This window comes from Herpailurus yagouaroundi, unplaced genomic scaffold (genome assembly GCF_014898765.1).
Source record: "Herpailurus yagouaroundi ecotype Mexico unplaced genomic scaffold, PumYag 29, whole genome shotgun sequence".
Taxonomy (NCBI): domain Eukaryota; kingdom Metazoa; phylum Chordata; class Mammalia; order Carnivora; family Felidae; genus Herpailurus; species Herpailurus yagouaroundi.
This window is the reverse complement of record NW_024412377.1, coordinates 42277680-42292725: the sequence shown is the minus strand read 5'-3', so window position 1 is coordinate 42292725 and position 15046 is coordinate 42277680. Positions and strand designations below refer to the sequence as shown.

Here is a 15046-nt window from a genome sequence, read left to right as displayed (position 1 = left end):
TCAAGGAAGACAGATATAGAGATGAAGGCAATAGCTGACAACTGATCTGCTGCACTCTCTCGGTTCCATTTCCCCATCTGTAAAATGGGAATAGTACCCCCCGCCCCTGCCTACAACACAGAATTCATGTGAAGATCGAGTGGAAATGCCACATAAGGAAGCTACCCTGCTTTATACAGAAGGGGTTCTATCTGCTTCTGGGTCTTTTGTATCCTAAGTGCTACCCTGTGTTCTGGACTAAGGCAGAAAGGACAGAGAGGGGAGGGAATGACAGAGTTAATGCCAGATACTCTACGAACAGTATCTGATTGTTCAAGACCAAAGCAGGGTGCCATGAGAGGGAGCCTTCTAAAAACACAGAAGCTTGAGGGCCGGCTCTCAAAGATTCTCATTCACTGAGTCTGGGACAGCCCCAGACGGGTAATTATTATTGTTTTAATTACACAGTTGATTCCGATATGCACTCATGGTTGAGAACCACTGATTAGTTCTACCAACCCTGGAAGGTAGGACATATTAGTATGCCCATCTGGGAGCTGGGTAACTAGAGCACAGAGCGGCTGTCTAACTCCTTGGATCACACAGCTAAGATCTGAACCAGACAGTTTGCTCTCATTAATCATGAGGCTACACATTTTTTTTTTTTTTTTTTTTTTAGGTTTTATTTTTAAGTAATCTCTACGCCCAACGTGGGGCTCGACCTCACAACCCCGAGATCAAGAGTCGCATGCTCTAGAGACTGAGCCAGCCAGGTGCCCCAGGGCTACACAATTTCTTGAGGCCAGTCATACAGACTCCCACTGCATCTGTACATACATACTCCTGTGCAGCCCTAAAAATACAAAAACCAACACCTCACATTCACAGTTCAACTGTTAAAATTAACTGCATTAACTTTCAGAGAAATTTCTATGGCAGGACCGACTCCTTCCTCACTTGGCATTATTGGGGAATAACGTGTTCACAGAAGGCAAGTTTGTAGGTAACTTTGGAACTTTTCCTGCTTTTGATCGACTTCCTGTTTTAGGTGGTTAATGCCGAATTGCATTTCACTCTTCCTTGCTTCCTCGAACAGAGAACACTGGACAGAATATACCTCTCCTTGGGAAAATTTCTGTCTCTATGGCCCATTAACTTTGTAACTTCTGTAAGGTGTATTCCGGAACGAGAGGCCTCCTTGTCCCTTTACCAAAAGGCTCCCAGTTGCCTGCCCAGAAACATGTCCACGTGTTTCTACCTCTGATAGAACCCTGTCCCCACCCCCAACCTGTCCCATGCCTGCACGGACACACGCTAACTGAACTGGCTTACTGCTACTGTAGTCATGAGGTGTGGACAGGACTTCCAGGCTTGTCAAGAATGGTGTGTAAACTAAGAGTGAGTTGGTCCTGGGCAGGAAGGGTGGGGCGGGGGGAGTGGTGATACTATGCAGAACAGGGTCTTGAGTGGATTCTGTGCAAGGCAAGATTGACACCACGTGGAGTTAATTGTCTCAGGCCACAGAGTGTGGTCACCGGACCCTGAGGGCTCCCTCTCTCCTTTTCCTGCCTGAATTTCCCCCTTTCTTCCTCCAGAGTGGAGGCCAGTCTGCCCGATTCCTCTGGAATAAGCAGACGGGCAACGACCAGAAGGCCCAAAGGAAGGTGCTGGTTTTGATGTCTTTGGAAGGGGTGGAAATATCAGACCAGACACCTCCCTGCAACCACAGAGACTCCTGAAGCCCTGAGCCCCTCCACAGTGGGGCCAGAGCAATGCCCTGTAACAGACTGGATTCCAGCAGTGGTTTAATGTTCTACAAAGACATGTCCACTGCAGATGCGTTCTGATAGCGGGGTTCTGGAGGCTCCAAAAAATGTTTGTCTTTGATTCCTTTGTGTGCAAGTCCTATCTTGGAGACAAGGGCAGCAGGCCCCTTGTGAAGACGGGTACAACTCCCCCAGTCCCCTCGCCCACACACCCCAACATAGTTCCAAGCAGAGAAGGGGCCTCTGGGGCCAAGCAAATGGTTGGTGAATTTCCTGAAAGCTCAAATAGCATTTGTTCAGACAGTCAGTCAACAAGCATCTATTGAGGGCCTATATTGTACCTGCATCTGGTAAGGCACTGGGGGATCTGATGGTGAACCAGCTTGATGAGGTCCCTTTCCTTAGGGATCTCCGGTCCTGAGTGGGGAGAGGAGAGAACAGTGAAGAATACACACATAAACAAAGGTTATCACAAACTGGGACCAGAGTTTTGCATTTAACAAGGCTCTAGGGAAAGCCAGGGGTGGGGACAAACCTTGCACACAGTGGGCCCTGAATAAATGGATGTCTACTCTTCATACAAATCCTCCCCCAAAGCAACTCCTCTTCTGCACCCCTGTCTCAGCTATAGGGATGCCACTGAGGCCCCTGCACTCTGGGCCTTCTCTCTCACATCCCACTCACCTCCACTTAGCACCCCCCGCCCCCTTTGCTGAAGCCAAGTGCAGATGCCTCCTTCCTGTAGCCCATCACCCACACTGGAGTCCTTTCTCTATGCTCAGCCAGATTACCCACACTGCGGTGGTTAAGACCAAGTGCTCTGAAGCCAGGCAGACCCAGGTTCAAGTCCCAGCCTCGCCACTATCTGCCTGAAGGATGCGGGGCAAGCCACTGAACTTGCAACCTCTGCTTTCCGGTCTGTCGTAGCACCAGACTCACCAGATGGTTGAGGATTAAACAAGATAATGCACCCGAAAGTCCCAGCCTAGAACCTGGTCATTAAGGGTTAGCTGTTTCTACGATTACTGTTATTAATAACAATATTAATGAAAACCTTTGCTGGAGCACCTGGCTGGCTCAGTCAGTAGAGCATGCGACTCTTGATCTCAGGGTCATGTGTTCAAGCCCCACGCTGGGCATGGAGCCTACTAAAAAGAAAAACAACAACAGAAAACCTTTGCTGACTCCTCCCTGCATGCCAAGTGCAAAGTCCTGGATGGTCAGAGCTCTCCCCTTTAGCCAGCTTCCCTGTTTTGTTTTGGGATGACTGGAGGGCAGGGATAAGCTCAGCAGGGTGGTTGAGTACACAGTGGGGCAGGGCACATGAGAGGTCTATAATAGACGGGGGGATCACAGAGCAGAAAGGGCCCACTTGCAAGAGGGAGAATTAGATGCGGTGGAACTCAAGCTGGGCCTTGAAGGATGCAGCCAGAGGGGGGGAGAGGAGACAGACGCCTCATGCTAGGAGTCCGAGCGGCTGCCTGGCACAGGAAGGAATGGCACCAACACCACAAACTCTATGGAGTCAGCCTCAGCCTACTCAACTGTAAAATGGGGAGACCGATGGGCACTCCTTCATGGGGTTCCTCAGAGATTAATGTGACTGTGAGTAATTTACATGACTAACTTGGCCTAGGACCTGACCGAGGAACCTGAGGCCAGACTGCGAACCCCTGACACCAGGCCCATGTTAAGATTATTATATTGTTCTGTTTCTGCAGCACCAGATCCAGTATGGCATAGTCTCACACTAGTTGAGGAATAAATTGCTAGAAGGGTAGGCAGGCATTTGAGGCCTTGAATGCCATCACCAGGAGCTCACTTCTGCAGGCTGTGCAGGGTGGACCCGCAGATGTTTTAAACGGTGGCTGCTGTAGCCTCCGGGATCACGAGCAGCGCGGAGGCCGGGTCATCCATGGTGTCAAGGAGCCAAGACAGGGCCCTCCTCCCCAGCGTCCTGGGTACCACGCTTCCCGCGAGGAGGCTGAGACCAGAAATAAAGGCTCCAACAGCCACGTTGCCAAGGCTGTTTGCCATGGCAACCTCAGGGAGCCACTCGTGGGCCGGCTGCCGCAACTGCTCAGGGCTTGGTTTCTAACGTCTCCTCGCTCTCCCTCTGCTAAATGGCTGTGTTCTGCCAGGCAAGCAAGGGAGAAAACACGGCTGCAGGGCTGCTGGGGAACATCCCTCTCAGCCAAGCAGGGCTCGCCCGGCTGAGTTCCCAGACAGTGGGTCCCAGACAGCCGAGCGTCTGCTATCCAGAGCCAGCCCTGCCCAAGTAGACAGGAGCTAGGGGTCCTGTCCTGCCTCTGCTAGGTGACCCGAAGCCAGTCCCTGGTCAGCTCCCAGCCTGTTTCCTCACTTCGAGGTAAGGGCCTGAGTAAGATGGTCTGTAAGGCACTCCAGCTCCCCGAAAGCTGTTTTCCACTGGTGTGTTTATACATCCTTGTCATTGTCATCATCCTAGTGGCAACTGTTTGCTGAGTGCTTACTCTATGTCAGGCAATGCTGGGAGCGTTATCCACTCTCTGCTGTAGCTATCCAAAGAAAACACCGCGATTCTCCCCAATAGCGTACGTGAGGCCTTGAATGCCATACCCAGGAGCTTGCTTCTACAACTGGGGTCAGAAAGGTTAAGACACTTGCTCAAGTGTCTCGTCACACAGCTAGTAAGTGGTAGGCCCCTGATTTTAAACCCTTGGCAGCGAAACTCCAAAGCCGAGAGCTCTTAACCACTACCTGGTTCTTCTCTCTTCAAGTAGCATCTAACTGGATTCAGTTTTCTAAAAGTCAATATTGCGGTCCTTGCTAAGGTTGGGTGGGATTCCTCTTCAGCTCCCTCGGAAGCAGAGGGGGAAGGAAAACATAATACTCTGGAAGAGAAACCTCAGGGCAGCCTCAATGGGATCAAGGCCCCAGAGCTCAGTGGGACGGCAAAAGGCGGGGTCTACGCTGGATCTGTCTGTTTTATTACTAACAATGGCTCCTACTCACTGAATATTCCTACGCATTTTACAGGCATCATGTCAACTAGTCCTAAAACCCTCCAAACTATGTGCTACTATCCGTCCCACTTCCCAGGTGAAACACCTGAGGCACAAAGAAGCCTGTGCCAAGGTCACAGGGCTCCCAGAATCAGAGCCCAACCCTAGGGCTCAAGGTCTCTCAGCCACTTAAACAAATAATCGGGGCAAATGTTTGTTTTCTTACCTAAAAGAGGGAGCTGTAATTACAGGCCTTTGGGGATAATTAATCAATGACTTTACCCTCCCATTTGTAAAAGTCTCTCTGGTCTCCTACCCTACTCCTGGGCAGCAAATCTGTCTCTGCCCTAAAGAGTAGTCAGGGTGGGGGCAAATATTAGAAAAGAAAGAAAGGGCAGGGTGGGGAGCCCAGGAGTCTAGCTGCCATCAGGGGCCTATAGACCCTGTGCCCAGCCCAGCTGTATGCTTCAGATCGGACCCTCCCTCAGTCCTGTGAACCCAGGCTTCTGACCCCCCATCGCCACCCCCTGACTCACTCACTGGGTAATCCTTATGAAAGCACCTAATGAAGAAACCCAGGGTTAACTGCTAGGGGCATGGGGGGGCCTTTGGGGTTTAGGAGCTGTAAGAGTAGGAAACAAATGCAGCCCGTCCAGGGGTGGCAGTGGAATGCACCCCAGGATCCCACAGCCACCACAAAGCCCAGCCACCTGGGCAACAGTGTCTCTCTGAGGACTATCCACCTGTCTGTCCCCGAGAGCCAAGACACCCCCTCCCCAAGTCCTGATACTGGAAAAGAATAGGTCTGAGAGTCAGGGACCTGGACCTCTTCCAGCTAAGTGGCTTCTTCTGTGCCTCGCTCCGTATTCCTCTTCTGGAAAAGTCAGGGAAAGAGTGGATGCTCTCCAATGACCCTCCCGAGCATGGCAGGACAGGACGGGGCTCAGGGTCAATGTTCAAATCCCAGGCTAGACCCTCACGAGCTGCAAGCCCCTAAGTGACCAACCCAATCCCTGTGCACTTACAAAATGGGGACAACAGAGCCAACGTCACCGTTACTGGGAGAAACCATGTGATAGTAATCAAAAGTCTCTTTTCACAAATACACACTGAAACAGTCACGGACGACAGGATGTGGTGTGTGCGTGGATGAACAAGAATGGCCATGGGTCCAAAATGGCAGAATCAGGCTGATGGGAACATGGGGATTCACCACACCATTCCGTGGCCGGCCCCTTCTGTATGTGTTGGACATTTTCCAGAGTAAAATGTTTAAAACACAAACTTCTCTTCAGAGAACCTGACACCTAATCACATAAAACATTCTTCTGCTCAAAAAAAAAAAAAAAGGGGGCGCCTGGGTGGCGCAGTCGGTTAAGCGTCCGACTTCAGCCAGGTCACGATCTCGCGGTCCGTGAGTTCCAGCCCCGCGTCAGGCTCTGGGCTGATGGCTCAGAGCCTGGAGCCTGTTTCTGATTCTGTGTCTCCCTCTCTCTCTGCCCCTCCCCCGTTCATGCTCTGTCTCTCTCTGTCCCAAAAATAAATAAACGTTGAAAAAAAAATTTAAAAAAAAAAAAAAGAATTTTAAATTTAAGTTTAAAAAAAAAAAAAAATCAACTACGTAACGGGTAACCGGAAAGCCAGCTCAGGATAAAAATACTATTTCTTGCCCTCCCAGAGCTGTCAACCTAGCGGTAGGGACAAAATCACGCAGACACCAGAGGGACAGTAGGTAGCACGGTCCATGTGAGTGGTAGACTTAAGAGGCTTCCCCTGGAGGACAGGTGTGGGGGTGGGAGGAGCCCGAAGTGCAGGTGGGCTAGGAATACATTTAAACGGTGGGGTGGAGTGATTTCCTAAATGAGTAAACTTAACGCGACCTACATTAGGAAAAAAAACATACCCATTATTTGGAGCTTATTATACGGCACGCATCGCGTTAGGCGCTTTCAATCCATTTGCATTTGATTTTCATTGACTTCTTGCCACAACTTTATAAAGGCAAGTACTCTTTATTGTTATCTTTATACAGGAGGAAACAGGAGTGCAGGGAGGTTACGGGACCCACCAGGGGTCTCACAGCCAGCAACCGGCCAAGGCCAACCCACGGAGGATGAGTGAGTGCAGTGGCCACACCAGGGATGAGCAGCTGTGCCTGGAGAGCGGGGAGAAGGTGGCACCACGACAATGGCATCGGAGCTGGATCTGGAAGGATGAGTATGGAAATGGGAGAAATAGTGGCAGAGGAGATAGACTACACTTCCAGGAAGAAGATTCATGACATACCCTGGGGGAGGGGGAGGGGACACCCATACCGGAAGGGAAAGTAGGTGAAGCAGGATAAGGACAGGGGCCTGGCTCTCCAAGTTCAAGTCCTTGGAGGCCCTTGAACATTTAAACTTGGGGCTTTAGTGTAAAAGTCCTGGGAAGCCACGGGGTGGGCGGGGGGGGCGGGGGGGATGTGTGAGCGAGGGAATGGCATCAGACGTGCATTCTAGTAACTGCAGGAATCCCATAGTCATGAAAAGACAAGACCCAGACCGGAAGAGGGGGAGAGGAACAGAAAGGGCAATCCAATCCAATCCAATTGATTCTACATCAACCGAGAGTCCACAGGACCCATGTGAGGCACTGGAGTACCTTGGAGAAGAAATAGCCAATGGGCCTGCTCATTCTCTTCCAAATGACTTTATCTGGGTCTCCTTCACCCTCACATAAGAATTATGTTTCCCTCTTTTGCATAAAAAAAGACTGCATGAAGGGGAGTTTGCTTACACTTAATCCTGCCCTTCCAAAGTGCTTCAAAAAGAATTCCAAGTGTTCTGAGCTGCAGGCTGCGACTCATTTTATATACATTATATTATTTGACTCTCAACCCTGGGAGTTAGGGACTACAATCCCCACTTGAGAGATTGAGAAACTGAGGCCTAGAGAAGCAGAGGGCCTGATGAGTTGTCTTCTCTCTCTCTCTCTCTCTCTCTCTCTCTCTCTCTCTGCAATGTGCCTTCATTCGCTCGAGGTGCTAGAAACACACTGCACAGGAGTCGTCCCTGCCTCTCCCTGCCTCGGGAGCTTGGAGTCACGTGGTCTGGGAACCTCGCCTCTGATCCTGGCTCTTCTACTCACTCCAAGACAGCGTAGGTAGATTATCTTCAGCAAGCCAGCCAGTTCTCTGAAACTAAAATCCTCATCTGTAAAATGGTAATATAATGGCACCTACCCTCTGTAGACTCTCCCTGAGGACAAAACGCAACAATGCAAAAACAATGCTTGGCAGAGTGCACGGCATCTAAAGGATGCTCCGACAGATGTCGCTGAGGATGATGAAGGAGGAGTTAGCTGTTAGCACTGCAGTGCTCATGTTATGACCTCACTTCTAAGCCCAAGTCCCCATTTGCAAGGCTGCTTCTGACTCAAGCCAGTATTCCTTCTATTATTCCAGAGAGAGAGAGAGAGAGAGGGAAAAGGGTGACTCATACCCTGGCAATGGTGAAGCTTCTGGCTGGCCTGCAGCAGCTGGGGAGAGGAGAGTCCCAAGGTGAAGGGGAAATATGAGCCCCCCAGGGCCCAGTTGCTGGGCCATTGCCTTTCCTGGCTTTCACAGGCATCCTGATCATTAGTAGCAGCCACGGAGCCCCAGTGAAAGTGGAGCCCTGCCCTCAGGTAAACAAAGCCAGCACACATGTCCCCTTCTGGGCTCAGGTGAGGAAGTTACTCCCCCTGTTCCCACACAGGTGAGGGGTGCGCAAAGGCACCCAGCCAAGGCTGCACTCCAACCTGCCCCTCTAGATGCCTGCAACGTTGACTTGGAAAAGCAGTTAGCCCTGGCATGGGGGGCCATGGAAGCTGGGGGGCTATGGAAGCTGCAACACTGCATACCCAACAGGTGAACACTAAGGAGTTCAAGCCATTTTCCCAAATCTCCATGTGACGGGGCCCCTTCTCAGTACTCAGGTCCAATTTTAGAACACTGAGGGGATAGGACACCAATTGAGAAATGGGCCAAATCATAAACATGACATTTCACAGAACAGAACCAAAAATGGCCCATCCTCCCCCCCCCCCCCCCCCCCCCCCGGGGGCAAGCATTACAAGTGAACAAAGAAATGCACGTTAAAACAAAAGGTTAAAAGAATTTATTGATGAACAGACTGGCAAAAATGAAAACCAATTAAAATACCAAGAGTTTTCTGGCTACAGGAAACCAGGCATTCCCACACAATGCTGGTAAGTGTGTAAATTACCACAATCCTTCTAGAAGGCAATCCAGAAATGTGTTTCCCAAACGCCTGCATAGTTCCTTTGACAGAGTAATTTCACTTCTAGGAATTTAAATGAAGGAAAGAAGACATATGCAAAGATATTCATTTCAGCATGGCTTACAAGAACAACAAAAATTGTAAACAACTTAAATGGCTAACAATAAAGGACTCATTAAATACATTTTGGTTCAACCCTCAATGAAGTACTATATAACCATTCAGATAGTATGATATTAAGTAGAGTATTTATTGATGTGGAAAGACAATCACAGCATATTGTTTGGAGGAGAAAAAAAAGCATATTACAACAGCATGATTCCAAGTTACAATTAGGATATAATGAGTGACTCCATTTTTGTGCAAAGATATAATCGATAGGAGTGACTCCATTTTTGTGCAAAAGATACAATCGATAGGAATCAATAGGAAAGAAAGGTCTGGAAATATATATAAAAATTAACAGGGGTTACCTCTGGGTAAGATTACCTATTTTCAATTTCCTCTTCATGCCTGCCAGTATTTTCTAACAATTCTATAATTGAATATTTTTAAGTGGTAAGAGATTAGACCACATGATTTGTAAAGCTCTGACATTTTGGGCATCTATGTATGATTGATGTCCCAAGTGACTTCAAACAACCCATATTTAGTGTGGGCTTACTGTGTGGCCTTTAGAGCCTAAGTCATGGCCTATAGCTGTAGCTTTCTGCATTCCTTTCTACCCATACTGACTGCCCAGCTGTCTCAGGGACCGCCTAGGAGCTTCCCCTGTAGTTCACGTGCCTAGCCAAGAGCCAAGCAAAGGAATTCAGCACGGTGGCAGGTGCCACGGGGCCACAAAGAGATGAAAGGCACAACTCTAGTTCCAGAATCTTACTGGGCCACAGGACTCACACACAAAATGCTTGGTTGTATCACACAGACTAAGAAAACCAAAAGAGACACAAACCAGAGCAAGCCAGGAAAGGAAGGCCTGCTCGAGAGGGCCATGCAGGAACAGTGGGTGAGGGCACTGGAGGCAAGGGGCACAGGCTGGGCTAAGGTGAAGCCAACCCAAAGTCCTCTGGGATACGTGCCCCAAACCTTTCCAAGAAACTTTCACAATCCTCGGTCTGCAGAATTTCTGAACTTTGGCCCGAATGGGTAAAAGTTAAGCCTCCTAAACACAAGTCCTCCCTCTCTCTAACTCTGGATTAGCCACCAAAGACAAGTCTTTTGGATAAAGACAATAAATTAGCTTTTTATTCACTTTCCCCACCCCTTGGGGGGGGGGGGTCGGGAATGGAGGGAGCGACAGGGAGGGTCTGGAAGAGGAGAGGGAGTTGCAGGAACAACCAGACATCTCACATGCAAGCAGAGCTCACCCCCACCACCTCGACCTCCTCTTCTCTTGCCTGCAACACCAGCCCCATTTGACAGATGGAGGAAAGGAGGCTCAGAGAGTTCAAATGGCTCGCTCTGGGGTCACCCAGCCAGAGAGTGGGGAAGGCGACTCCACTCAGGCCTTCTGACTCCAAGTCCAGTGCTATTTCGAGGTAACACACAGGACCTGGAGTCAGGAGCCCTGGGTGGCTCTGTCACCCGCTGGCTGCGTGGTCCTGTACAAGCCGCTCACCCCTCGCAGCCTCTAACCCCAACTGTAAAATGAGGAGGCACGCGATGGCCCGCCCAGGTCCTCTTCCGGCTGGGCTCTATGAACCTTCTAGGGGTGGCTGCAAGGCTCCCCTATCAATTACATTTCCCAAGTTGGGCCGGCAAAGATCACCAGAGGAGCCTCTGCCTGTCACGTGGTTAAATAAAAAAAGCAAACGTCCCAGATTAACTTTCACTGCACTGCTTCTGCTGACAGCCGATTACCCAATTTTCTAGTTTCCTTGGGTGAAATATCCCTGCAGGGTAGGCCCACTCGAGACTAAAGGGCAAATAATGAATTACTGGTGAGCCAAAGAACACTGAAGATGGAGTTAAAACCAGGGTCCAGAACGGACGGTTTTTGCTCTGGGTCCCCGAACGAGTCTCCTGCTATTTCAGGCTTCCTTCACCCGAGTCTCAGTCGCGAGGTTTGGAGGCACCCCCAGACAAGTGCAAGGGATGAGGACAGAACTTTCCCGGGGGCAGCTCTGTCCCGCCCGCACCCAGTCCTCCTAGGCCCAGGCTGTCGGCTGGGGCTGGGGAGGGGGGCGGCGGTAACGGGGCGGCGGTGGTGCTGGGGCCGGGATCTGCCTTCCGAGTAGACGTGGGCGCGGGGCGGGCGACGGCGCCCGGTGACCGCCGCGGGAGCTCCACTGCAGTTTCGTCAGAGGTAAAGGTACGCGCCCGGCGCGCGCGGCGTGTGCACACAAACACACACACCCGCGCGCGCAGACCGCTCATCACACACACTACCCACCCCACCCCCGGCCCTAAGAATGCGCGATCACACGCCACCACCCCCTCGGCCCCAGCCCCGAAACCACCCCAGCACGCCCGCCACCGACCACGAGGCCCCGCGGCTCCCTGACGCATGGATGTCTGCAGCGGGCGAGGGTCGGCCTTCTCCCGCGCGCGGCGGGCTTCCTCTCCGCGACACCCCGCCACGCCGCGCCGTCCCAGCCGCCAGCCGGGAGTCGCCGCCCGGAGCTGAACGTCTCGGCTGCTGCGCGTCCCCTCCAAGTCGAGTCTCACGGCTAGGAGTCAGCTAGCAAGCCTCTCCCCGCCCACCCGGTCCCATGACAGCTGCTGCCGCCCAAAGACAGGCAGATTATAACAAGAAGCAAAGTTTCCCTCTCTCTCCTCCCACCGCCCGCCCCCCCCCTCCGCCTTCCCCCTCCCTTCCAGTGTTATGCAAAACGAGCCGGCACCGGCGCTCCGACTCCAGGTACCAAACCAGCCCTCGCGAGCCGCGCCCGGTTCCGCCCGGCGGCCCCCTCTCCGCGCCCAGCCGTGCGCCCGCATCCGGGGTCTCATTCTCGCCTCCGCCGCATCCCCAGCCTCCCCGCTACCCGCAGCCGGGCGCCGGGAGAAAAAGCCATAACTATGGGGCCAAACTTTATGCTTGCAACAGGCATGGGGTGGGGAAAACCAAGGAACGGGTGGGGGGCGCGTACGCCTAGTGCAGGCATTTTCGGTGGCGGCTCGTCCCAGCAGCAGCCCCCCCCCCCCCCGCTCCCCGTCTCCAAGTCACCAGCTCTCTCGCCTCCCCCCGCCCCGGCACACCAGAGCACCCTCTCCTGTCACGCGCGTGTCGCCGGTGGGGCTCCCAGGCGCAGCCAGAGCCCGGGACGCCGCCTCGCCTTCCCTTCCCCCAGCATCGCCGGGCGCGCACCGGGGCCGCGCGCCGCAGGGGGGACCCAGGCGCCCCCAGACAGCCTTTCCACCCCCATCCTGCCGTGCTTTTCCCCCCGGGGGATCGGCCGGTAGCGAAACCAGGAAGGTGCTATCTCCGGCCGCATGTCCACGTGCCCCGCAGACCCCCTAAGCCCTGAGCCGGCAACCGGCAGGAAACTCTGCGCTGCAGGCGCCGATGGGGAGCCGCGGGGGGCCAGCAGCAGCACTCCGGGCACCCGAGACCGGAGGACCAGGGCACTCGGGGGACCGGGGCAGGCGCCTGAGCCGGGGCCACAAGTCCACGTGAAAGTACGGCAGCAAGTGCCGGCAGACTGAGGGCGCGCCTCCAGCACCCAGGGCCAGCCTGAGGGTCCCCCACACCTTGGCGCGGCTCCACCTCCCCAAGGAAACGCGGTAACCCCCACTTCTGCCGGCGGGGGGGGGGGGAGCAGACTCCAAGCACCCGAGGCCAGACCCTCCCCAGCGGCCGTAGCTCCCCCCACGCTCCGGCTTGCGCGGGGGGAGCCCCCAGCTCCCTACCTCCGAAACAGAGATCCTCTCAGGGTGCAAGGAAAGGGGGGTTCCGCAGCCGGGAACCCCCGATCCCCCCGATGCACCCACCGTAGCCTCCCGGCCTCCGCGGCTGCGACGGCAGCCCCCGCAGCTCAGCACCCCTGGCCCCCGGCCCGCGGCCCCTGCTGGCCGTACCTGCGTGTCGGCGAGATAGTTGAGGAAGAAGGAGGAGAGCTCTTCGTCCAGCAGCGCGCCGCAGTCGTTCCCCGCCATCTTCCAGCCGCGGCTGCAGCGTGCGGCGGAGTCAGCGCCGAGCCGGCCGGGGGGAGGGAGCGAGCGAGCAAGCGAGGGAGGCGGGAGGAGGGAGCGAGGCCGGCGGGAGGCGGAGGGCGGAGCTCAGGGCCCGGCTGCCGCAGGGCCGCTGGCTGCGGGGGCGGGGCCGCGCGGTGCCCGCGCGAGCCGGGGGTCGCGCCCCCACTTCCCTGCGCCACGTCTGGCGCCGGGGTCCTCGCTCGCAGCCCCCGGCCCGGAGGAAAGCGCCCGCAGCCGGGTGACGATGCCCCAGCCAGCGGCCCGGTGCCTGCGCAGCAATGCGGGCAGCCCCCCGCTCCTGCCAGAGCGAATCACGTTGCGTTAGCGCTGGGCGGGTCCTTTGAGACAACCTGCTTCTGCACAGCTGGGGAAACTGAGGCCCGAGAAGGCAGAGGACTTGGTTTGAAGTCACTGTGCATTTCAATAGCAGGAAGACACAGTACATAAGCTCAGGTCCGACTGCCCCAGAGGTTTGAGGTTTTCTGCTTGAGCTGCAAGACCAGAGAGGGAGGAAAACCATAGGTCAAAGGTGAAGAAATCAGGGAAGGCTCCTCAAAGGAGGTGGCCTTTTTTTTTTTTTTCTTTTCCTTGAAAAATGCATTAACTCGTATTCTGTTAAGTTTGACCATCTCCCTCCGGTCTCCCTTCACTCCCCTACCCCTGAATAAACTTCCATGACTTCTCTTACCATGCATGGTTCACATGCCCGTTTCCCCGGCCCCCCTGGCCTCCCAGTTCCTTTGATGAACCCTCTCAATACCCGCATCCACACACAGTGCTTTCCACTGACCAGCAGCCATCTACCTAGTAACCACATCTTCAGAGGGTGGGTCCCCACTTCAGTGGGTCCCCACTGCCCTTCAGACTGTCAACCCCTTCTTTCTCCCACCACCCCCACCGCCATGGGCCCCCCTAGCTCTACAGGCCTTTCCTTTAGGGGCATCTGGGTGACTCAGTTGGTTAAGCATCCAATTCTTGATTCAGCTCAGCTCATGATCCCACAGTTCTTGAGTTCCAGCCCCACATGGAGCTCTGTCCTGACAGCATGGAGCCTGCTTGGGATTCTTCCCCCCCCCCACACACACACACTCCGTGCCTTTCTCTCTCTTTCTCTCTCTCTCTCAAAATAAATAAATAAACTTAAAAAAATAAAAATAAAACACTGGCCATAGCTGCCATCTTACATTTGTTTCAGTGAAGATTTGGTCTTCACATCTCTCCTTACTAGACCCTAAGACCCATGAAGGCAGGGACTAAATCTGCTTTCCCATTTGCTATATCTCCAGTGCCTGGCACATAGTAGGTGCTTAATAAATAATGTGTTAACTATAAAACCCAGAGGATTTTGATTCCCCCCACACCCCCACCACCCGTTGAATAGATAAGGAAACTGCCCAGAGCCGATGGTTCCAGAACCAGAACTCAGGCCTCCTGACTGTAACCTTGGACTCTCATCATCATGCCCTGCTGTTTGCCAGGCGGCACATGAGGGCACCACCTGGATAAAGGCCTAAGGAGGGAAGATTTAGGCCTGTTTCATTGGGCACGCCTGCCTCCTGCCCTCCTCCCCCACTGGCACTCAGGAGGGCTGCCCCACCCTGCCCACCCTGCCCACCCTGCGTGGGCTCCCTCCCAGCCAGAGGAGGAAACAGGGAGAGTTCTCAGTACACCTGCTCAGACTTGAACACCAGAGCAAGAGCTTCCTTCTTCTCCAGTCTGAGGTTCCCAGAACCGCAGGGCGTGATTTCACTCTTTGGGCTTTAGGCCAGCGCGCTTTTAAGGAATAAAGAATCCCAACAGAGAGCCTCCATCTAGCCTTGGAGCACTAGCCTGGGATTCAGGAGTCCCGGGTCCTGGTCCAGTCCTGCTACATCTTGTCTCAGTATTGGGCAACTCAGGAGATCAAGAGCATGGGCAACCCCCC

General features: G+C 53.7%; 1 protein-coding gene across 1 annotated transcript in view; it reads right to left on the bottom strand.

The window, feature by feature from the left end:
* The window catches only part of PPARGC1B (PPARG coactivator 1 beta), a 112403-nt gene extending 99245 nt beyond the window's left edge, over positions 1 to 13158 (bottom strand). Inside the window, 1 exon segment of the mRNA XM_040497430.1 lies at positions 13006 to 13158. Within this exon segment, the coding sequence (XP_040353364.1) occupies positions 13006 to 13083 (78 nt within the window). The 5' untranslated portion in view covers positions 13084 to 13158.
* Positions 13159 to 15046: the final 1888 nt, after the last annotated feature.